Genomic DNA, 24579 nt, shown 5'->3' with positions numbered 1-24579 from the left:
TGCTGTGAGATAGATGGTCAACAAGTTCCGAGTCTCCCACAGAGCATTCAGACAAATACTTCCCACCTTCACTCTCTGCCTGTCATTCTACTTAGGAAGAAGCTGCTAGACCAGGGTGGACAAATGTTTTCTGTAAAGGGCCAGATAGTAAACATATTAGGCTTTGCGGGTGTGGGTGAAAAATGTCACCTGCCGTATCAGTAAACAAAAGATGTTGGGGCCATCAAGCCATTGGCCACTGCAGCCTCCACCCACTGTGCACCCTGAGGGGACTCAGGATGGAGAAAAGCAAGATAGTGTCCCTAGACAGCTGCGGTGCACATCGAGGGAATGATTTCAATGAGCCCAGACTTTTACATCTTCCCATACATAGAAAAGCGCTCAATTCATTAACTTGAGATGTCTGGTTTCCTTTAATTAATAGTAATCTCTTAATGTTCCGACTACCTGGTCTTTGTTGCAAAAACTCCTATATATCCTGGCTTCTCCCTTACCTCTTCAGAGCAGTCCCTCAGAGCTATCTGAGAGGCTGCCTCCCGGGCTTAAGTCTTCAGCCAGTCCACCGAATAAAACACAATTCTCAACTTCTGTGCATTTTTTTTTCAGTTGACACGGGCCATAGGGTCGATGGTGCAGCTTCTCCACTCTGTTGTCTTAGTGCAAAAGCAGCCATAGGCAGTACTCAGATGAATGGGCACAGCTGGGTTCCAGTAAAATTGTATCCAGAAGAACAGGCAGTGGGCCAGATTTAGCCCGTGGGCTATAGTTTGCTGACCCCTGTCCTAGACAGTCAAACTCTCCTCCCAGCCTCGGCTTGATCTATGACTGACCTGCCTGACTCGTGTCCCATGTTGTCTCAGGCTTGTTCTCTGTGACCGAGACCTGTGTCATCCACATGCCGTGTACAATACCTGTGTCAACTTGATGGTCATTTATCGTTTTGTAACTCACCTGAAGTAATAAATTATTATATGTTGACCTTACTCTTTTGTCTTTCTATAATTTGTTGAGAAAGACAAAATAGAGCAGCATTTTTTGTGGTATGCGGGCCTCTCACTGTTGTGGCCTCTCCCGTTGAGGAGCACAGGCTCCGGACGCGCAGGCCCAGCGGCCACGGCTCACGGGCCCAGCCGCTCCGCGGCATGTGGGATCCTCCCAGACCGGGGCATAAACCCGTGTCCCCTGCATCGGCAGGCGGACTCTCAATCACTGCGCCACCAGGGAAGCCCGCAGCATTAGTTATTAAAAAGAGGTAACTGATTGTTCTCATTCCCGGTCAGCGTGCTGGTAAGAACCTTGGGACCAGGAGGAAGGGAAGGTGTCAGGGTAGAGAGAGGGAAAAGCATCTCCATTGCTGTAGTAATGTCTTCCTTAAGCAAATACTTTATGGGGCATTTACTATATGACATGCACTGTCTGAGCACAGGGGATAAATCAGAGAATGGAACAGAACTATTCCTTATTTTCCTGGGAGCTTCCATTAGGGTGAGGAGAAACCAGTGACCCTCTAGAGTGTCCGGTGGTGTTAAGTTTATGGTGAAGAGTAAAGCAGCGTAGAAGGATAACTAAGTACTGTTTTAGACCAAGTGGTTATGGAAGCCCTTTCGCATTAGGAGACCTTGGAACAAAAACCTGACTGCACCGAGAGGAAGAGCATTCTGGGCAGAGGACAGGGCAGTTGCAAAGACCTGAAGTGGCGCCATGCTTGTCACGTGTTGGAAGAGGTGGGCACCATTGTGGCCCGAGCAGACAGAGCGAGGAGGAGAGTATAGGGGATGAAGTTAAATGTTAACGCTCTTATATTTCTAATTGCCTCTAAAAAGGAGCTGTTGCTCCAATTATTTCCTGAAATATGAATCCAGGCTCATTGTCATGAAGGACGTCATGCTCTATACTAAGAGCTCATGACGTCACTAACCCCTTCACGAACTTCTGTGTTGGACATTTTTAGGTGTCCAAAGGCCGTTTGGAAGCGCTGTAATGTGAGCATTACCCTGAGTCAATCTTCCTCACCACCCGTGAGAGGGTCCCCATAAAAAGCTTCCTCTCTATCCCCCCCAAACCCTTTTCCTATTTCCCTAGTTGCCTTTTTTGCCTTTATTCAAGGCAGCTTGTTAGCTCATTATTCTTCTTTTATTTATTATTTATTATTTATTTATTTATTTTTGGCTGTGTTGGCTCTTCGTTGCTGCGCGCGGGTTTTTCTCTAGTTGTGGCTCGCAGGCTCTAGAGTGCACGCTCAGTAGTTGTGGCGCACAGGCTTAGTTGTTCCGCGGCATGTGGGCTCTTCCCGGACCAGGGATCGAACCCATGTCCCCTGCACTGGCAGGCGGATTCTTAACCACTATGCCACCAGGAAAGCCCTCCTTGTTCTTCTTGAGGTTTTTTTTTTATTACAACGGTCAAATGCAAAATTTCTCTAAATATGCCAACAGATCATTTGAATCAGAGTCACCTGGGGCACTTGTTAAAAATAAAGATTTCTGGGTCCCTGCCACTGACTTTCTGAATCAGAATCTTAGAGATGGCACCCGGGAATCTGCATTTTAAACAAACTTCTTAGGTACTTGCTACTCAAAGTGGGGTTCTCAGACCAGCAATATTGGTCTCGCCTGGAAACTTGTTAAAAATGCAGAATCTCACGCCCCACCCCGGATCTACTGAATTAAAATCCATATTTAACAAAATCCTCAGGTGAAGCTTTGGTATATTAAAGTTTGAGAAGCATAGGCCTAAATGATGTTTATACACCTGGGAGTGTGAGAACCACTGACCTAACGCCATCAAAAGGTTCTTAGAATAGGGTCTACATTCGGGTTTGGGCCATGGGAAATGGTTGCTTGGCTCACCCAGAGGAATAAGAAAGTTTCACAGCCTGCAGATTCCCTTTCTGCATTTAAGATCACTTCAGTCTACGCGGATTGTCTAATTCTCAATGTATGGAACTGCAAAAGTGCGTTCTCATGCTGAAGCTTGAAACTTTCTTGCTGACCATTGTTTTCCAGGGATGTTTAACACAGCCACCACTAGTGTGATGGAATTTCACACTAGTATCCAATCAACTTCTGTAGGCTGGCCTTTGCTAAATGAGTTACCAGCGACATCCAGATGGCTAATATTTTAAACAAGTCAGTTTTGTTTTCTATGCATTTTATTCATTCATTCAATAAGCATGTCCTGGGTGTGGCCAGTAACTGTTCTAGGGGAAAGAGTGGTGGATACAACAAATAAGGTCCATGCTATCATAGAGCTTCCATTAGAATAGAGAGGAGAGAAAGACAGCCAACAAGCACATGAGTCTGAGAGCAATAAACGCTATGAAGAAAATTAAAAAAAAGAGCAACACGAAGTAATATTAACTGCAGAACTGTTTGTACCCTTCTCAAATGTATTCTACAAGTTTATCAAAAGTTACTGAGTAAAACCAGTTATCAGAACATTAAAAGGCATCTCTGATTCTTATTAATTAGGCACAATTACTGCTATTCCAAATAAATTCAGAAATAGAGGAAGTTATTTAGTATGCTAGAAAAGGGTGCATAACTAATACATATAAGAACCATACAGGGACTTCCCTGGTGGTCCAGTGGTTAAGACTCTGCCCTTCCAGTGCTGGGGAGGTGGGTTTGATCCCTGGTCGGGGAACTAAGATCCCACATGCCCTGGCGTGGCCAAAAAAAAAAAAAAAGAACCATACATATAAGAAGCATCCAGCAATAGAAGATGCTTGGTTGGTTATGAGTATTGTAACAAACTCTGTGGCATCTTATGGCATTTTTGCCATGGGTCTCAGTTTCCCTGGCCTTTGAGTTATTAAGTACACTTGATGCAGGGGATGGAAACTCTTTGCAGGTCCCTGCCTGACCTATATTCCTCTCTGGGAATGGCCCCTCTGGCCACTGTGTGAATTCCATGACAACAATCTATAAGCTGAGCAGTGACTAGTCAGACTTTCTCTTTCAGGAATTTGAGACCCACTCAGGCTGGAGTCAGTCAACGGCAGGTGCGTGGACGTATATGGATGTGGACACCATGTGTGGGCCAAAGCTTGGAGGGCAGGTAACTTGAGTAAGCAGAGACCATAGGTTTAGGAGAATGTCATAAATAGAAGGAAGATGGCAGAAGTAACGGCAACACCAGAGGGCGGCCATTCCCTCCATCCCCATGACGCCCAGTGGGACCACCTACAGTGACCAAGCCCGGCCTAGAGGCAAGTCTAAACCTTATCCGGCATCTATCACATCCAGTTCCACAAATTTTGCCATCTAAGTGGGTCGGGTCCCAGGAGCAGGAACGTGAATCCAAGGCTATACCTGGCTATATCTGGAAGACGTTTTTTCACGTCTTGCTTTTTTTCTTTAAAATAAATTGGGGAGGCGTTTTACCCTAGAATATATCTGTGCTTAATAAAAAGTGTTTTCCTACAATACGATGTCACGTATCCCTGTGGATTCTGAATTCCTGACTCACTAACCCTAGTTTGAGAAACAGTTTGTCAGCCTTCCAGTTTTCGTAGGTGGGAAGCATGAAGCCCAGAGACGATAAGGGCCTTTCTTCTTTGCATCTTGCGCTCAGTTTTCTACCCTGAAACGTGCGACGATGTGGTGCTTCCGGGGCTTGCAAGGAATATTTAAGAGACTGTGAATAAAGCGCTTAGCAAAGTGTCAGAAAAGCATACTAAGTGAAGAATAAATGGTTTCCCTCTCGTTATCATTCCCTGTCGCTCCTTCCTTCACCCCTTCCCACGCCGCTTTCTTCCGCCCTTAGCCTCCCTGCCAGGTGGCCCGGCTCATCCTCCGACCGGAAGCCTGGCCGCTGCCCCCGCGTCCGCGCGCACGTCCGGAACCGGGCACTCCCGCCGCGCCCGATCCGCCTCCCGGGCCGCGCCCCGCCACTCCCGGAGCCTGGCACCAGGTAAACGTGCCCGGCCCGGACCCCGCAGCCCTCCCACTCTCCCGCCCGGCCAGCCGATTCCGGGGCGGGGATTGGGGTTCCGCCCCCACGGGAGCAGGCGCCTCAGCGGCCGAGCGTCCAGCATGCGCGCGCCGGCCTCGGGTCCCCTTTCCGGGTCCTCTTCCGGTGAACGCGGCGCCCTCTCTGGGGTAATCGGTAGCGAGACTTTTGAGCTCTGGAACTTTCGCTCAACCCGGATTTCGGCGTGGCTGGATCGGCCTCCCTAACCCCTTTCTTCAGTCTCTAGTTCGGGCGCTGCGACTTGGAGGAACCTGGGAGGGTTGAGGGTTCCCGATGCTTTGCACTTTGGGTAGGATTTCTGCAATTCTCAGAGAGCCCCGACACTGAGAAGTCTGCGGGGTTTTCAGAGGCTGGGAGTGGAGGCTTATCCCTAAGACCTTATCAAAACCGTCTTGGCCCAAGACCAGGCCAGTCGTTGGACTGGTGCCCAGTGACCTTGGAGAGGCCGGCGCCTGCCGTGGGCCTGCCGGGGCCTCCACCCCAGGGGCCGCAGTCCGAGGTCAGCGATCGGCTGCCAGGGGTTCGGCCGCAGAGGTTTAAGTCTTCCCCATGGCCTCACCCCTGCTCAGAAATCTCTTCGCCTCCTGGAGGAACCCTTCTTGAAACGTTTCCTTGTCTTGCGGCGCTCTCTTGTTTCCCTTGCTTTTCATCCAGATTATTGGTCAGAGTTTTTCTGACCTGTCTCCACTCTGGAATAGGGCCCAGCGGAGTCACAGGGGCAAATTATAAAATCAATCGTGCGCCAGAGGTCACTTAGGTCAGTCCCCGTCGGATGCTTGGAGCCCCCATACAGCCCGCATACAGCAGTCCAACCAGAGTGCCTGATTTTTTTCGTCAGCTTCTCCACGTCCTGTGGCAGCGGCTTCTACTTCAGGGCTTCTGTCTCCAGTTTACCTTACACTGAACCCAGTAGTGTATAGTGCATGTAGCTTTGCCGTGTTGGCCTCAGAAGGCTGCCCCTTGGGGCCTTTGGATAGAACAGCGGCGGCGGCCCTTCCTGGTGCAGACAGCCGCCCGTGTGCCTATCAGTCCACTTCTTCCCACTGACCTGTGCAGAGCCCGGCCTCAGGCCCTCTCCGCTGTTCCTGGGCCAGGTGGAGCCGGGAACAGAGACCAGCGCCCCAGGAAAGTGCATTCCACAGATATTTTCTTTTGCGCTTCTCTGTAGCTCTGACTGCCCTCATGCTTGCCACAGCTTCTCTGGCAGCCCAGTTGTCTTCTTGCCTTTAATCTGACCCCGGGAAGTGGCCAGGCACGATCACCCTCCCGTTACTCCAGGGTCTTGGGTAGTATGCATTGGCTTTAACCCTTGCCACAGAGTTACAGAAATTACTCTTTTGCTTGAAGGCACTGCTAGCCCTGTGCCCTCCCACCCTGTTGTGGTTTGTGAGACACTGGGCCTTCTTTGCGTATTCCCTGCGGTTGGCTTTTGGAGTTGCCTGACTTCATTTCTGTGCCGTGCACCCCTATACAAGGTGATATGTCCCAGTTTGCCTGAGACGGTTCTGGTTTATCCCCATTGTCCCAGCGTAATTATTAATAACGTCCACTTTCACTTTCAAAAGATTCATGATTTGGACAATTCAACTTGTCTCTGCCTCTCAAAGTTGGATGCATTCGTGTTCGTAGGCTTGGGAGTGGCACAGGGCAGCCCATGTAGGACTTGCTCTGGGCTCAGATGTGTCAGAGTCACAGTCTAGGGAACCAGAATTCCTCCAGGTCAATGCTAGCTCATTCCCTTGCTCATAGGTGGAAGGCTTCAGGTGGCTTTGTCCCCAGAGGGCAGGGGTTCCCCTCCGGCCCTGGCACAGAAGTAAGTCCAAGCTGGTACTGAGAGCTATGTCTAGTCAAATTCATCCCCAGAGGTGTTGTGGGGATTTATAATCAGAATTCACAGCCGTGATCCAGAGAAAGGTGTTCCGAGCTCAAGCCTAGCGGCTTAACATGGTTCTCGGCTCCTGGGAACCTAACTGATGTGAAGTGTGACCAGAGTTAGGCCTGGGGTGCCCTTGGACCCTATCCCCTTCCATGCTAATCAGAGTTCTGCATCCAGACAGGACCAGTTAGCCGGGCCAGATGATAGAGTAGCATATCAGCACTTCTAACTACTTTAGGATCAGACTGAGAGGTAGGGCACTGGTTTTCACCTGGGATGACTAACCGTACTGGTTTTCCTGGGACTGAGGGGTTTCCTGGGACTTGGGGCTTTCAGTTTTAAAACTAGGGAAGTCCCGGGCAAACTGGGATGGGTTGGCCACCCTATTCTTCATCCTTGCTGCATATTAGACCCACCCAAGGAGCCTCATGTAGAGATTTCAATTTAATTGATCCAGGTAGAGTCCCAAGTAGGGGTATTTTTTTTAAACACTCCCAAGCTGATTGCAACAAACTACCAGAGTGGAGAACCATTAGGTTATAGGCAGCATTGCTAAAAATCCATTGAAGGTGATGATTATTTTTCTAGCAGAAGTAGATACATCTCTCAAAAGGGAGTATAATCAAGTGTGTCATCCTCTCCTTATCGAGAGGGGTATCAAAATGGCACTTGCCTTATTTTTATTCCTTCTCCCCGCCCCAAGGACTTCTTCCTCATCAGTGAGGACCAAGTGTTCTCCTTTCCCAGAATGCTCCAGTACCCCCTCTCCCGTGGCAGTAGGTCAGTAGAATTACCTCATTTTGATTGGAGAGGTCAGGATTTGCACAGTCTCAGGTGAAGCTGGCCTGAGATTTCACAGAGCTCCAGCCTCCCAGTCTGGATGATGGCCCAGGGGCTAGCCGAAGGGGCTGGGTGTACTTCAGCATCGTCCCATGGGGTACTGAGCTTGGAGATCAAGTGTCTCTGGGACTGTTCCCTCTGCAGGCCTCCAGGATCATGTGGTACGTCAGTACTCGAGGGATGGCCCCACGGGTTGACTTTGAAGGGGCCCTTTTCTCTGGCTATGCTCCGGATGGGGGCCTCTACATGCCCGAGAAGCTGCCTCAGCTGGACAGAGACACCCTGCGTCAGTGGAGTGTGGTCTCCTACCCCAGCCTGGTGAAGGAGCTGTGTAGCCTCTTCATTGGCCCCGAGCACATTCCAAGAGATGACTTAAATGGTGAGCAGACCCTGCCTTTCTACTCTCCCATTTCACTCTTCTGCCAGCCCAGCCCACCATGGAGTTGCAAATCCATCATTTAACCCCTAGGAGGTCCCTAGCCACATTTCTGAAACTTTGGAGTTTTTTCCAGACTCTGGAATCCCAGAATTGGAAATATCCCCAAAGGGTTAATTCATTCCAGCTCCCACCTCCAGTGAGATGAATGCCAAAGTGACCTGTGGAGATTTTTTTTTTTTTTTTTGCTTATTTTTAAAAAACCCTTTCAAGGGATTTCGCTATTGTCCTGAGATGCTTGAATGTGGGGTATTTCCTTCCTGTATATAAAACACCCAGACCCTCAGATTGCTGTTTTATCTCCTTTAATGGTAATTCCAGAAGGGACTTTGAGAGTGTTCTGGTCCAGCTCATTTCAGACTGTTATGTGCCTACAGATACTCTGTGGGAATATCTTTAAAATGCAGATTCTGATTCAGTAGGTCTAGGGTGGGCCTGAGAATCCTACATTCCTATCAAATGCCCAGATGATAATAGTGCTGCTGGTCTGTGGACCAAATGTAATGGTGAGAGTTTGGGGCTGAGAAGAAGAGGACTCAAAATGTAGTTCGATGACCCGCACTGATGTACATATTAGAATATTAGAATTCTCAGACTTCTCTGACCTAGAGACCCCAAACCTGCATTTTAAGATCCCAGGTGATTGGTTCACTAATTAAAGTTTCAGAAACACTACTCTAGATGACCTTAGCCTTAGGTAGGATTCTAAGTAAACCATCTCAAGGTTCTGGCATCACAGATGTGAGATTAAGTAATGCAAAAACAAACAAATAAGTCTCTGTCTTTAGGAAGGAAAATTAGAAGAGATGAGACATTTGCTTTGTTTCTTATGCAATTGTTTAATTGAATCTCATTGGAATACATGCACACAAGAAATCCAAATGATGAAGAAATTTATAAAGTGAAAACTGAAAGTCTTACAGCACCAATTCTGGTCTCTGGGGCCATCACTATGAGGAATCCATGAACAGTTTAGTTCATGCCTTTTCAGACATTTTTCCTAGGATTAAACAATTATATTCATACACAGTATCCTTTATGATGAAAACTTCCGGTCTTTTTATCTGGTAACAAGGGAAAGAAACTTCAAATGTAAAAGTGTAAAGAGACTGAGAGTGAACTTGAGGGACAAGAGAATGGCCTTTAATCACCGTCCAATGTCCCCTCTCTCCCCTCGCAGATCTGATCGACCGAGCCTTCAGCAGATTCCGACACAAAGAGGTGGTCCATCTATCCAGACTGAGGAATGGGCTGAACGTGCTGGAGCTGTGGCATGGGGTCACCTACGCGTTTAAGGACCTGTCCCTGTGCTGTGCAACACAGTTCCTGCAGTACTTCCTGGAGAAGAGGAAGAAGCACATCACCGTGGTTGTAGGTGTGCATCATGGCCGTGTGCCCTGGAGCCCTACAGTGCCCCAGCTTGCCGGGGTCCACCCACAGGATGCCCTCCACTGATGTCTCTCGGGGAGTGTGTTATTGGTTCTTCCAGAGCAGGGTTCTTTTTCTTAAATTGAAGTATGGTTGATTTACAGTACTCTGTGTGTGTGTGTGTGTGTGTGTGTGTGTGTGTGTACAGCACAGTGGTTCAGTTATACATTAACTATCTATCTATCTATCTATCTATCTATCTATCTATCTATCTATTCTTTTTCAGATTCTTTTCCCTTATAGGTTATTACAAAATACTGAGGACAGTTCCCTGGGCTCTACAGTAGGTCCTTGTTGGTTATCTATTTTATGTATAATAATGTGTATATGGTAATCCCAACCTCCTAATTTATAAAGCACGGTTCTTAAACTTTTCTTGTGCCACAGACCCTTTTGACAGTCTGGTGGAGGCTGTGGAACCTTCTTAGAATAATATTTTAAATACATAAAATACACAGAAGATATGGCGCCAAGCTCACAGATGCCCTGATTTCTATCCGTGGATCCCTTGGAGGTTCAAGGACCCCAGATTAAGTACTGGGTTCCTACCCTCCTGGATATTGCCTCACTTGGCGACAGTGCTTTAGGGGCCATTGCTTTCCTTCTCCATCTCCCTCGTCCTAAAGAGGAGGGTTCCTCCTTCTTCCCATCCAGGAACTTCTGGGGACACAGGGAGTGCTGCTATCGAGAGTGTTAAGGGGGCAGAGAACGTGGACATCATTGTTCTGCTGCCCAAAGGTCGCTGCACAAAGATTCAGGAGCTCCAGATGACGACAGTGCTGAGAGAGAATGTCCACGTGTTTGGAGGTGAGTGCTGGGACAGAGGCTCCGGGGACAGCATGGCTTTGCCTCGAGTGGTCTGTTTTGGGAGACTAGAAAACTAGTCAGTTGACTAGCTGGCCATCCTTCCTCCTCTCCTTTCTCTCTCCTTCCCTTCCTTCATCAGTCATATTTAGAGGTTGGTGTATGCCTTGGCTTAGCTCTGAGCAGGCTCGTGGCTACACAGTTTCAGAAACTACTGGAGGTGACAGGTGCATAAGCCAATACTGACAGTACAACCGAGGAAGTGCAAGTTGAAAACCATACCCCATAGAATGCCACTTCCCTGCACGTTCACCCTGCTGGTGCCATATCTACAGGCAACTACCCAGAGTCATAGCCTGAGCCAACTGACTTGGGTTCTGTCCCAGGGCACTGAAGTTCAGATGGCAAAAACATGTTTAATAATTATTTTTAAGAGAATGTGTCGTTGCATGTTGGCAGCTCATGCCCTCCCTTGCAGTGTTGAATCAACTAAGCTATGCACTTGGTTAGCAGGTCTAAGTATTTAAAATAAGAAGCTACTCAGTGGGACCCATTGCTAGTGACCCCCCTTCCTGAGCCACATCACGAATCGTAGCGTTTGTGTTTGCAGAGAGGCAAAAAGCCATCTCCTTAATGTCTGGCCATCTGTTCTGAGTGCATTTAATCATTACGGAGTTCAAGAGTGTAGGAAGGCGGGATGGGTTTGAGTGGAGCCATACTTTTTATTTCTACCTCTGACACCCTACTACACCCCAGGTAGCCCCAAGGAAGGGGTTGGAATATGAGCAGTAGGGGTCTTGGTGAGGTTTTGTGCACTGTGGCCTTGGGCAAGCTGTCCAGGTGGCCTGGCTTGGTTTGGTCACTCACCTGGCAGGACAGCAAATGTGGTGGCAGAAAACCTTCCTTCTATAACTGGCCTGGCCTCCTGTTATAATCCCATAGATGATGTTTTTATATAACACCAATTTTGTCAAGGACCAAAAGAACATTGAGAACGAACCTTACCCATGGGAGTAGCATGAATATTCTTTGTCTATTTGTTCAAGAGCAAACAAAAAGCCCCTTCTACTCTTTTCTTTAGCAAGCACATACGCATTCCACTGAAAAGTTTATGGTTTAGCTGAGGCGGGTGTTGGCAAAAATCTTACACATTAGCCTTAGAAATGAATTACCCATATCTGGCTGCATTTTCCTGCAGTCATGGCAAGATTTTAATGTACAAGGTTCAGGTTCCTGAGTGTCCCTGTTTCACCCTAAGCACCAAAATTGCTATTTATGAATCTAGGACTGTCTTTACCTAGAATCAAAGCAGAGAAGAGCTTTTTGTACCTCTAATCTGCACCTACGCCCTTCTCTCCTTGTACACAGATGTTGGAAGGCTTTGACCTAAGGGCATGTGTAGAAGCACCGTTCCTGACCACGGGCTGGAGAATGGTGCACATTTGAAAAATAGTGGCAGGGACTTCCCTGGTGGTCCAGTGGTTAAGACTCCGCGCTTGCAGCACAGGTGGCGTGGGTTCGACCCTGGCTGTGGAACTAAGATCCCGCATGCTGTGTGGCATGGCCAGAAAATTTTAAAAAGGAGAAAGAAAGAAAGAAAAGAAAAATAGTGGCAGACACGTGGATGGTGATGAACACAGTATGTCATCAATGTGCTATTGCCTGAGGCAAAGGGCATCTCTGTTTCATACGCGTTCTGCGCGTCAAGAAAATAAGGCAGGAGCCTTTAAAGGAATTAGTTTTTGTTCCTAAAACAGGACTGTTCAAACTCTTCCCTTCCTTTCTGGAATCTTCTGGTTTGGTTTCCAGGAGGACGTGTGTTAGTTCGGGAGCTAACGGTGGGCATGTGTTTTCTGTTGGGCTGGTGAGCTCAGGGAGTAGAGATGGGCCACCTGGATTGTTGTGTGTTGGACACTAATGTTTTCTAAAGTCATGCATTTCCATATACATTGTATACTTGGTTCTCCTTAAGCACAGGATAATCAGCAAGGGCTAGTTATATATTACTTGGGATGTTTTTGGTTGGAAGTAACAGAAAATCTAACTCAGACTGGCTTGAACAGGGATACTTTTCAGCTCATGTCCCTGGAAGTCTAGAGGTGGGATAGGCTCCCGACTGGCTGGTTCACTGGAGCCAGGTTCTCTGCTCCACCTTCCATTCAGCCTCATTCCTCTTGTGGTATATGATGGTTACTGAAGGTAACCAAGTCTCTCTTCCTGTGGCTCTCTCTTAAAAACAGTGAATCTTTTCCTAGCACCCCAGCAAATATCCCCCCCGTACATGGATCTGGAGTCAGTCCTGCAGCCTCATTACTGCTACACGATGAAGGGTGGAATGAATAGTAACCTCAGTGCCGGCCTTCCCTAGTGGCGCAGTGGTTAAGAATCCGCCTGCCGGTGCAGGGGACACGGGTTCGAGCCCTGGTCCCGGAAGATCCCACATGCCGTGGAGCAACTGAGCCAGTGCGCCACAACTACTGAGCCTGTGCTCTAGAGCCCGCGAGCCACAACTACTGAGCCCGCGTGCCACAAGCCCGAGCACCTAGAGCCCGTGCTCCGCAACAAGAGAAGCCACCGCGATGAGAAGCCCGCGCGCCGCAATGAAGAGTAGCCCCCGCTCGCCGCAACAAATAAAGCCTGCGCATCAACAAAGACCTGACTCCGCCATAAATAAATAAATAAACAAATTTATTTTAAAAAATAAATAAATAACCTCGGTGCCTACTCTGGCATTTCCCCTGATAATCTTCCCCCGCTGTCCTCCAAGCTTGGACCCAGTGGAGAAACAGACCCAGGTTTCAGATAAGAGAACAATATTGGCTTGATTGCTGGTTGGGCTGGGTTGAGGGATGCAACTTGGACTAGGGACCCACGTGGGAAGAGCGACTCTTTCCCTCCAGCCCCTGATGGAGGACGGTGAAGTAAAGCCCAGCCTCTCACCATCTCACAATCTGATAGACCATCCCCAGAGACTGGGGAAGAGGGCATGGAATACAAAGAGGAATTCTCCCCCTAATATCCCAGAAAGCTGACATTTTCTTTCGTTTTAGATAACGATAGAAACGTTGGAAATGTGACCCCAAGGATATGAGACATGGTTTGAGTGAAGGTCCCAGCAGGATGGTCTCAGCCTAGGAGTGCATGCTGACCTTCTGGGCACGCGCTGGCCCCCGGGGGGTTCTTCATGATAACTCCCTCTCCTCTCTCCTCTGGCAGCGGAGGGGAGCAGCGATGAGCTGGACGAGCCCATCAGGGCCGTGTTTGCCGACGTGGCCTTTGTCAAGGAGCACAGTCTGATGAGTCTGAGTTCCATCAACTGGTCCCGGGTCCTCGTGCAAATGGCCCACCACTTCTTCGCTTATTTCCGGTGTGCACCAACCTTAGACTTGCACCCACCGCCCCCCGTGGAGGTGGTTGTACCTTCGGGGGGTGCCGGTAGCCTCGCAGGTAAGGAGACCCCTGAGCGGAAATGGGCTTTCCAGAAAAACGCCTGTGGTCCCCGTCCTCCTAGCTGCACTTTGGTTGAGGATAAAGGTTGGGTCCTAAGTGATGGGAAATGACACACAAGAAGCTTCCAGAAAACTTGCCCCAACTCCCTGGGGGTGACACCCTGGCCTCTTGCCACAGGGGAAGGAGGATGGGTTAACCCCGAGGTGCTCCGGCTGCCTGATCTGATGTGTTTGCTCAGCACAACGTGGGGAGACCATGTCAAGGTTCAGCCGCTGGCCCGGCTGGCAGTGCCCTCTGCCAGGAGCGTGGACTTTCCTCCCAGCTCCAGCCAGCTGCCCTCTCTGAAGATAAGGGCTTGCCTGGCACGGCGTGTTTTCCCTGGAGACCGTGTGATGTGGAAAGAGTCCTGGACTTAGCCTTCTGTGCCAGTTCTGTCCTTTACTAGCTAAACGTCTTGTCTCTTAGATTCAGCTCCTCAGCTATCAAAGATTGGAACACTTATCATATCTCTCAGGATGACCACGGAGCAGAAATAAGATTCTTTATGCGTGTCTGTGGACTTTATGAGGGTCAAGAGCTATAGAGCTACGTGGCATTCAAATCATTTCCTATGATAATACTTAACGTTTATCAAGCACTGACTGTGCATCAGGTACTGCTCTAAATGCTTCTCTCGTATTAACTCCTTAAATCCTCACATGCGCCTATGAGGGGGACGACACTATTATTTCCATTTTATAACGAGGAAGCTGAGGCACAGAGAAGTTGGTCAGCCTGCCCCTGGTTACACAGCAGTCAGTCCCAGAGCCAGGATGGCAGCCCAGGCAGGCTGGCTCCAGAGCCTGAATCCTCACCAGCATGCAAGGCTGCCTCCTGATTGGCATGACTTTTTTTCTGATGGTTCTGTTAGTGGCATCGCTTCTGATGGGCGTCCAGGACAGCTTAGGTGAGACCATGAAAGCATCTTAGCGGTCAGGAGTCTTCCTGACTTCAGCTAACACAGGGATGGAAAGAATGGCAGGCTGGCTGTTAGACCAGGATGGCTCAGCCTTCTTCCCCATCCATGGCTGCCCATTTGCATCACCCTCCAGGGAGTGATGCCACCTGCGCACGTCCCAGTATCTGCCACAGTGCCTGGCACAAAAGCAGTGTTTGCAGAGGCGACTCCGATCTAGCCCTGCTCCATCAGGAACTAGCTGCTTGACCTTAAGCCCCTGGACCCCTTGAGCCTCCGTCGCTCCTCTGTCACACGAGGATATCATGATGTTTACTGAGGATCACGTGAAATAAGACTGTGAATGTGCTTTGCAAAATTAAGAGTGATGTTGGGTGGTGTGGTTATCCTTAACTCCTTTTACCTGCTCATCAGAGATAAGCCATTCATGGCGGTAGGAACCTTCCCCCAAACTACGTTGCCTTTCTGGGCTTTCCATCTTTCAGGGTGAGGAATTCCTTGTTTGTTCCATGCCAATAGACACCGCTATTGGGGTAGACTGAGGCTGCTGCTCTGTGCCCTCTCAGTCCCTTTCCAGGGGACGCAGTCTGAGGGCGCTGGTTCTAGGAGACTGAGTCAGGGGACTCAGCATGTGCTCTAGACTTAGACAGACCTAGTTCAAATCCTTAGTCTGCCACTTAGCAGGCTTTGGATGGGTCATTTCAACTTCTCAGAACCTCCGTTTTCTCTTCTGCAAATGGTGGCAAGCATGTGTCAGTACCTGCTTGGGGGAAGGGTTTGGCACGGGAACAGTGTCAGGGCACAGTCACCTTCTCCTACTCTTTCCTTCTTTTTTTTGTAACAGCTTCATTGCTCTATGATTCACGTATCGTACAATTCACCCACTTAAAGTATATAACTTAATAGTTTTTAGTATACACAGATTTGTGTGGCCATCACCAGTTTTAGAACATTTTCCTCACCCTAAAAGGAAGTCCTGTTCCTTTAGCAATCATTCCCCATTTCCCCTCATCCCTCCCAGCTTTAGGCAGCCACTAATCTATTTCGTCTCTATAGATTTTCCTATTCTGGACATTTTATATAAATAGAATCATCCAATATCTGACCTTCCTTCACTTAGTGTAATGTTTTCAAGGCTCATCTATGTTGTAGCATGTATCAGTACTTTATTCCTTTTTATGGCTGAATACTATTCTGTTGTATAGCTATACCACATTGTGTTTATGCATTTATCAGTTAATGCACATTTGGATTGTTTCCATCTTTTAGTCGTTATGAATAATGCTGCTATGAACATTTGTGCTTAGGACCTGCTTTCAGTTGAGTATATATAAACTAGGAGTGGATTTCTGAGTCATATTGGAACTCTGTGCTTAACTTTTTGAGAAACTGCTGGACTGTTTTCTGAAGTGGCTGCACCATTTTACATTCCAGCCAACAGTGTATGGGGGGGGGGTTCCAGTTTCTCCACATCCTGACCAAGACTTGTTATTATCTATCATTTTGATTCTAGCCATCCTAGTGGGTATGAAGTGGTATGTCATTGGGGTTTTGGTTTGTGTTTTCCTGATGACTAATGATGTTGCGTATCTTTTCATGTGTTCATTGGCTATTTGTATATCTTCTTTGGAGAAATATGTACTCAAGTCCTTTGCCTATTTTTTAATTGGGTTATTTTTATTGTTGGGTTGTAAGAAATCTTTATATATTCTGGCTTCAAGTCCTATATCAGATATATGATTTGCAAAGAGTTTTTCCTATTCTGTGGGTTGTCTTTTCATTTTCTTGATAGTCTCCTTTGAAGCACAAAAGTTTCCAAAAGCACAAAATCTTCTTAATTTTGATGAAGTCCAATTTATCTACTTTTTTTCTTTTGTTGTTTGTGCTTTTGGTGTTGTGTCTAAGAAACCATTGTTCTCCTCTCTTAAGCTGGGTTCATCGCTCAGAAAATGGGCCTGCCCATCCACCTGGTCGCGGCAGTGAACTACAATGACATCATCCACAGGACCATCCAGCGGGGAGACTTCTCTCTGTCTGAGGCCGTCAAACCAACCTTGGCATCAGCTATGGACATTCAGGTGGGGCCTGTGAGGCGATGTGCAGGTCTGACCCAGGTGTTGGTTGGGTGGAGGTGGACAAGGGCTGAGGTCAGCGTGACCCTCGGGACCCTGCCTTTCTGCCCAGGTGCCGTACAACATGGAGAGGATCTTCTGGCTGCTATCTGGCTCTGACAGCCAGGTGACAAGAGCCCTCATGGAGCAGTTTGAAAGGACCCGAAGTGTGAGTCTACCCAAGGAATTGCACAGCAAGGTCAGTTACCACCCATACACCATGGAGAAGGGGATGCTTGTTTCTTGAGTACCTACGATGAGCCTGGCACATCTGCAGTCACGTCATGTGGATTTCTTTGTTGAATGAGGAGAGGCAGTAGAGGTTATTGGTTTAGAGTCAGGTGGGGCTTAACTCCAAGCCAGCTGTGAGACCTTGGACCAGTTTCTTAAATTCCGTGCTTCAATTTCCTCATCTATAAAATGGGGATAAAGAGAATGCCTGCCTCATAGCATTGTTGAATTTTAAGTCAAATAATACCCATGAAGAACTTTGTATACTGCCTGGCAATATAGGGCTTAATATATTAACTGTTGTTTTTATTTATTATTGTTGATTTCCAATAATAACTGGAAGCCACTTTTCCCATCCAGTATGAGCAGAGACTATTGCTCTATTAGCTTTTTTTAAAAAAAAAAAAAAAGAAAGAAGGAGAAATTTTATCTCCTCAGATGGGTAGGAGCCTAGGGAGGGATTGCTTTTATTTTAAGGTAACCTGGCGATGAAAACTTATTTAATATAAAAAAAGAATTTCATATGTTGAATTTGCTTTTAATTTTCTCTGCCACATTCCCACCAAATCGTCATCCAGACTGTGTATATCTCCAGTGCCTAGGACCTCACTACCTCACATCAGCTCTAATCATTATGAAGTTCTTTATATCAAGCTAGAACCTGTTACTTCTTAGCTTGTGCACTGGTGAGCCATCTGATTCCCATACTTGAAGAGAATCTTCGTTTACCTGCTAAGCCCTCCTTTAGCTGTCCCTTACATGACGTAATTTTCAGTGGTCAATGCCCATCTTAAAGGGTTGTCTCCAGAACTAGATACACCCACACAGACTGGAGTGGAATTTCTGTCTTCTGGAATCTATGCTTCTTTTGATGCAACCTGTCTTAATTAGTTTGGACTGCTATAACAAAGTACCGCAGACTAGTGGTTTAGAAACAACACAAATGTACTTCTCACAGTTCTGGAGACTGGAGGACTGAGGTCAGGGTGCCGTGGTTGAGTTCTGGTGAGGGTCCTCTTCTGGGTTGCAGTTGGCTGCCTTCTCATATGTGGAAGGAGATTTAGCTAGCCCTCTGACCTCTTCTTATAAAGACGCTAATCCCATTCATGAGGGCTCCACCCTCATGACCTAATTACCTCCCAAAGGCCCCACCTCCAAATACCATCATATTGGGATTAGGGCTTCAACATATAAACTTGGGAGGTACACAGACATTCAGACCATAACACAACCAAAGTTCAACTTATTTAATGGTTTGTATTGACACCCACAATCCTTCTCCTCATGTAAATGAGATGCTCCATGAAGACAGACACCATATCCCCCAATTCTTCATTCTCTCCCCCGCTGTACACGTAGAAGATATTCCAACTGCTGGAACAGCATTCATTCATTCATTCATTCACTCATTCATATTACATATTGACCATGAGTCAGGAGCTATGCTTGGTGCTGGAGATACAAAGATAAATAAAACACATGCATTGTCTTCTGTGAACCCTAATGGGTCAGGAAGGTATCTAAACAATTTATAATACCCTCTGGTCTCTATTGGTTGCAGTTGAGTATATGCAGGGTTTTTGGCACATTGTAAGCATGCAGTGAATTTTCAGAGAATGATCAAATAAACCATCTACACCAAGGGAGCACTGAGAAGGAAGCCTTCCTCTGTCTAAAGGTAGTGGGGAGTTTTCCTAAAGGAGGTGCCACAAGAGCTGGGTGGGAACTGACAGGAAGCTATTCTCACATCCACAGGAAGGGGGCGTGCCAACAACAAAGCAGCAGGAATGCTTGAGTGCCCTTACCCTGTGTTCTGTCCCGTTGTTGAACAAGACTACATACACTAATTTGCTGATTCATGAGCCAAATTCTAACTAAATGTGTTGACCTGAAACTCAAAGGTATCCTTCCCCTAACTTGAGTGAATCCAGTTAAAACTGGGAAACGTGGGAAACCAGATTTTTCTCTGAGCTGAATCTGAGCCATTCAATCTGAACGTTTCATTCGAGTTTCTGGTGCATATCTAGCTATGTTACGTGGCGGGAATTTTCTCCCCTTTTCCCCCACTTCCCCTCAGCCCTGATTCCCACCCCTCTGACCCTGAAACCTGTCAGCTTTCAGAGGCAGTAATTTCTCAGTCAGTGTCAGACGAGGCCATCACCCAGACCATGGGCCGCTGCTGGGAAGAGAACCAGTACTTGCTGTGCCCTCACTCGGCCGTGGCTGTGAGCTACCATTACCAGCAGGTGGACAGGAGGCAGCCCAGGTACAGGTGGTGGGTGCCTGTGTGTCGGGGGGACCCTTGGCTTTCAGGGGCCCTCCTCTTCCCCAAGCAGGGGAGAGAGGAATGTGAACAAATGGACTTTTTTTTTTTTTTGGCTGCCCCTTGCTGCACGCGGGATCTTAGTTCCCTGACCAGGGATGGAACCCATGCCCCCCTGCAGTGGAAGCACAGAGTCTTAACCACTGGACCGCCAGGGAAGTCCCACAGATGGCTTTTATGAGCATGATGGGTGCTGCGTGGAACTGTGTCTTGAGACTGTGATCCTGGAAGGGGGAGCTGGGCCTCCAACAAGGAGGAGCAATTTGCTTGCAGAGATAAGTTCAAGGGACCAAACATGTCTTTTTCTCTCTCTCTTTCTCTGCACCCTACCTCTCCCCTTCCCCTGTTCCTTCTTCTCCCTCCTGGCCTTCGTTCTGTACCTGTCCCTCTGTCTTCTGTCTTCCGCCCCCTGTTCCCACCTGCCCTGCCTCCGCAGCCCTCCCCGCTGTTGTCTGGCTCCCGCCTCCGCAGCCAAGTTCCCGGAGGCCGTGCTGGCTGCTGGGCTGACCCCGGAGACTCCTGCGGAGATCCTCGCCCTGGAGCACAAGGAGGCGCGCTGTACCCCGATGCGGAAGGGTGACGACTGGACACGGATGCTTCGGGGCCTGATTGAGGACCTGAGCCGGCAGCGGCAGGGGCGCTTCCGGAACGCGCCGGCATAGCCAGGCTGGAGCTGGCTTCCTTTAGGCTTCGGACCCTGGGAGGTGTCCCCTCTGAGCTGCCTGGTGCACCTTCTCTCCATGCTTCGGACCCTGGGAGGTGTCCCCTCTGAGCTGCCTTGTGCACTTTCTCCCCATGCAGGTGCAGGAGTTTCTCAGGGGGCTGCCCAGCTGGGTCTGGAGCCAGCGGGCTGTGCGCTGTTCCCTGGCTGCTCTGTGCTCTCACCGTGGCTGGCTGGCCGTGTTGGGCCTGGTCACCGGGGAGGCGGGGAGGGAGTCGTGGATGATTGCTGGGGGTGCACCCCCAGGGCCAGACAGTGCAGGAACATCACTGCTTCCTGTGAAACTTTCAGGGCCTGCAAATGAAAGGTCTGGGGCTCAGGGGCAACCTTGGCTCCAAGATTTTGGACCCCCAGATCCTAAAACCTGTGCAGGTGGGGCCTGCTGCCTCCATTACCACAGGTCTGGCTCTGAGCCTTAGTTTATCTGGTCCCCAGGTCAGATCCAGAGGTCTTGGCCACAGGGCTTCCACCCTGTCAAACGTTGGGAATCCCTGGAATAAAAGTGCAGGTTCAGTGCGATGGTGACTCTGCGTGCCCTGTGGGCAGAGCCCAGTGCCTCTCAGGTGGTGATGGTGGTGCCATGGTGTCCCTCATCCATCTGCTGCCCCAGGTTGCCAGCAGGGCAGGTGGCACAGGAGTTGAGGTTCAGGATCACCAGATCCAGGCCATGTAGGAAAGCAGGGGCCTCAAACTAGGTCAAGTTGCCCTGTTGCTCATGTACCAGGTTCACCATCCTTATTAAACGAAGTCATGATCATAGCAGCGAGAAGCAATGGTCCCTCTTTAAATACTAAATAAAGTCCAAATGCCTACATTTCCACAGGTACCTCCATAATCACGCTGCTTCAGAGAAGTCAAGTTGTTCTTTCCACTGAAGACACGACTGACGCTCTCCCCTCTCCATGCCTTTGACCCTACACTTGCCTCTGGGAGACTGTCCTTCTTTGATGAACCCACAAGTCCCATCTCACAGGCTATTTGTCTTGGTTCCTGGTACTTGATTACTGTGTCTTGTTTACTCGTCAGCGCAGCTGGAAATAAGGACTCCTGTTTCCTAACTCTGGCAGAACTCCAACTGTAGCTTTCTTAAGCTGTGTATTCCCTTCTGCCCTGTTTTATGGTTATCCACTTGAGACATTATCTTCCTGTCTCTAAGCTCCTTGAAGGTAGGAACAATTGTTTAACGCAAGGGCTAAAACTTTTTGGATTTGCCCCTATTGATTAAAAATCTTTTAATATGTTCTCCCAACATATGTGTACTAAATTATTTATAAACTACACAAACCGTGTGCTAAAATAGACATGAAGGAATAATAACAACACCTATATTTATCTTTTCTCCCCATTCTCCAATGGATTGCCTGTGGGCCTGTCTTTGGCAGTCCTGGTTGAACACAGTGCCTGTTACATTCCAGAACCAGCAGGAACCAGGGGCATAGCTCCCCTGTGATTGCACATCTGCCAGATACTGTGCGATGACTCTCAAAGTGTGGTCCCTGGGTTTATCCAAAATACACTCTCCTGGCCCCTACCCCAGACCTTCAAAGGCAAATCTGTGGGCGTGCGTGCGCCATCTTCAGTCCTTACAAATGCCCCAAGTAAGTTTCGACCCTCTCACTCGGGAAACCTTGGCCAGAGGCTTTAAGTGTATAAATAATTCTCTTCCACAGGGAGATAGGCTTTTTCACAAGGGCATGCTTTCTTCCTGCTACTGTTTTCATGATCTAGCCTGCACTGTCCAATTCAGGAGCCACTAACCATATGTGACTGTGGAGCCCTTGCAATGTGAATAGTCTGACTGAGGAACTGAATTTTAAATTTTATTTAAGTTTAACTTACATTTAAATTTCAAAACTGTTACTTGATTCAGTCATTGGAAAGCTTTTAGGTATGATTGGAAAAATGCAGATATGTGAATCTGCTTTTTCAGCTGTGAAATTTATGATGTACATAAAATACAGATAAGTATTTCCAATGTTCTGATTGACATGTGTCACAAATGTAAACTGCATATTGGATTTCAAAGGCTTCCAATGAAAAAAATCTAAACTATCTCATTAATAATTTTATACAGATGACCTGTTGAAAGGATGATATTTTGATGTATTGAGTTAAATAAAACACGTTATCAAAATTAATTCCGTCTTTTTCCTTTTCCTTTTCCAGGGACATTTAAAGTTATGTATGTGGTTCGCCTTTGTGTCACATTGTATTTCTACGGACAGCAGTGATCTAGGCTTTGGGTACACATGAACACATGTCAGATAGTTGTGGATTTAGTTATATTACTGGGTTCAAATCTCATGTAGATTGAGGGAGGGGGTTAGACAAACACAAACGTGTGTACGTCAACACAAGCCTGAGGCTCTGGTCTCGGGGGGGGGGGGCGGGGGGGGGGCCCTCTGGAAGGCAGTTAAGGCAGGCACAGCGTGGAGGTATTTTTGGCCACTAGAGGGCGCTGTTACTACCACTCTGAGGGCCGCTGTGAAAGGAGCCAGTGGGCATCTGGCCTGCAAAGCTGCCTTTCCCGGCCCCCGAAGTCTAAAGGAGCTTCTGGGCCACCCAGCTTGATCTCTGCCTGCTACCTCCACATCAGAACCACTAGCTCCGCATCTACTTGGTGCCCAGGGGCTGAAAGGAGAGGCCGGAGGGCATCCTCTTACTGGAAAACTTGACATCGAAGCATGGCATTCAGCACGTAGAGAGAGGGCAGGAATGCTGGACGCACAGGAGGATGGGCGAGATGACCGTGACCCTTACAGCCATCAGCACCTGACAGCTTCCGAGACACTTTAATATCCACAAGAGCGTACCTGATGGAGCCCCCAGGACCCATTTATCTATTAGGCAAGACCAGGCTGATACTTCGGGGTCATGAGATATTTAGAGGCCCATGAAAATATTTTTATTTCTATTAAAAGAAACAGTGAATATAATCCGGCTTGGATTATATTCATCTTTACACCAACAGAGTAGTAAAAAAGAACTTTAAATATTTTTTGTAGAAGAACCCCTTGAAAGCAAAAGTGCCTGGAGCCCACAAAAGTCATAATGCGGCCCTCATAGGACCTGCTCTACGCCAGGTAATACTTCACCAGAATCAACTAATTTAATGCTGGCAAGCAAGCTGTGAAATACGTGTTACTACCATCTATGTTTTAGAGATGAGGTAACCTGTCAGGGTGGTACCACAAGGGAGCAGAGGGGCTGGGACTTGAACCCAGGCATGTGGCTTCAAGTTTGACGTGTATTTTCATCTTATCATGTTGCATGGAGCTGGTCCATTCTGCTGTGGCCCGCCACTCTCCATCCTGCCCCAGGCCGTGGCCCTTCCGCGGGATCCTCTTCCACCCTCCCTTTCATGGGTGGATTTGGGAGCGTGGCCATGATGCTCCAGGAGGTCCACCAGGGGCTGCTGCAAACCTGCTTCCCAGGTCTCTGCACGGGCCCTGGCACCCACCTGCTGCATGCGGCCAGAGCCAGTGGTTCCTTATTCTTTGCTGCCGCATTTCTGAGGTTCTCAGGGCAGTGCTGGGAGTTACAGGGGGTCACAAAACCCTTCACCTTCTAGAGGCTTCGGAGTGATATCCAACTCTGAGAGCCCACTGCACCTGTGAGAGGAGACCCAGAATAAAGCCATTGGACACAGCACAAACAGACATGAAACATGAACTACAAGATATTCTGGCCACAGGGAACCTTAGGGCTGAATGGAGGAGAGGACAGGAGTGAGATGAAGTCTGAAGAAACATCCACCCCTGTGAACATATACACAGGCACACAAACACAGACAGACAGACACACACACACATACAAATACATACCTACATACACACTCATCCCCCTCAATGGAAAAAGCAAGGATCCTGGTACCAATTGAAATTAGAATCAGGTTGAAGTTGTCCTTCTGAGTCGTCCGCTAATTGGCGGTGTGACCACACACAAGCCATTTCATCTCTGTGAGCCTCAGTTTCCTCACCTGCTAATTGTAACACTTACCTCGCTAGTTTATTTTGAGGATTGAGATCGTGTATTTCCAATTCCCAGGTAAATGCTAAAATGCCATACAAGTGCTTCTTTCTAACATAATTTAGTCTGCAGTGAACAGTTTAGTACTTTTAAGCTATGTTGTGTTTTTTACTAATTGCTTCCCGGATTCGTCTTCTCTTGCCTCTTCCTGAAGGATGAAGTTCCTTCGTGGCCCTGCGGTGCTGGGACAGCTCTGGGTGCAGGGTTGGAGTTGCCCTGGCCTGCTCAGTGCACCCAGCGACAAGCCCTGTAGGGGTCATTTGGGGATTGAATGTCATGGATTAATCAATAGGGGCTCTGCTGGGCAGTTAACAAGCCTCATTAATTTGCAGTGATGAGGATGGTGGGATGATTCCCTTTCCTGAGCACTCATGATGGGCTGAGCCCTTTGTAAAGCACGT

At 48.2% G+C, this 24579-nt stretch overlaps 1 protein-coding gene across 4 annotated transcripts; it reads left to right on the top strand.

The window, feature by feature from the left end:
- Positions 1–4827: 4827 nt before the first annotated feature.
- Positions 4828–22312, top strand: THNSL2 (threonine synthase like 2). 4 transcript variants are annotated; one of them, XM_022556058.2, is made up of 9 exons: positions 4828–4914; positions 7835–8069; positions 9307–9501; positions 10209–10361; positions 13575–13805; positions 16693–16841; positions 16948–17073; positions 19220–19371; positions 19865–22303. In XM_022556058.2, the coding sequence occupies exons 2-9, from the start codon at positions 7847–7849 to the stop codon at positions 20088–20090; spliced, it is 1455 nt and encodes a 484-aa protein (XP_022411766.2). In that variant the 5' UTR covers positions 4828–4914; positions 7835–7846; the 3' UTR covers positions 20091–22303. The 4 variants fall into 4 exon arrangements, with proteins under 4 accessions (XP_022411766.2, XP_089778962.1, XP_089778961.1 ...); XM_089922835.1 differs by lacking the exon at positions 4828–4914 and adding an exon at positions 4976–5102 and having other exon boundaries at positions 19513–19975; XM_089922834.1 differs by lacking the exon at positions 4828–4914 and adding an exon at positions 4977–5102 and having other exon boundaries at positions 19865–22304.
- Positions 22313–24579: the final 2267 nt, after the last annotated feature.

Source organism: Delphinapterus leucas, chromosome 13 (genome assembly GCF_059928025.1).
Source record: "Delphinapterus leucas isolate spDelLeu-1000000601 "Yukka" chromosome 13, BTC_Dleu_Yukka2, whole genome shotgun sequence".
NCBI classification, from domain to species: Eukaryota; Metazoa; Chordata; class Mammalia; order Artiodactyla; family Monodontidae; genus Delphinapterus; species Delphinapterus leucas.
The sequence above is the reverse complement of the archived record's forward strand: the minus strand, read 5'-3'. Positions and strand labels throughout refer to the sequence as shown.

Excerpts from the sequence above, each read along its gene's own strand:
- THNSL2 (XM_089922834.1), top strand. The coding sequence starts at position 5,037 with ATGCGCGCGCCGGCCTCGGGTCCCCTTTCCGGGTCCTCTTCCGGTGAA. Across the intron at positions 9,502-10,208 it reads GCACATCACCGTGGTTGTAG|GAACTTCTGGGGACACAGGG; the intron begins GTGTGCATCATG and ends CTTCCCATCCAG. Across the intron at positions 19,372-19,864 it reads GTGGACAGGAGGCAGCCCAG|CCCTCCCCGCTGTTGTCTGG; the intron begins GTACAGGTGGTG and ends CTGCCTCCGCAG.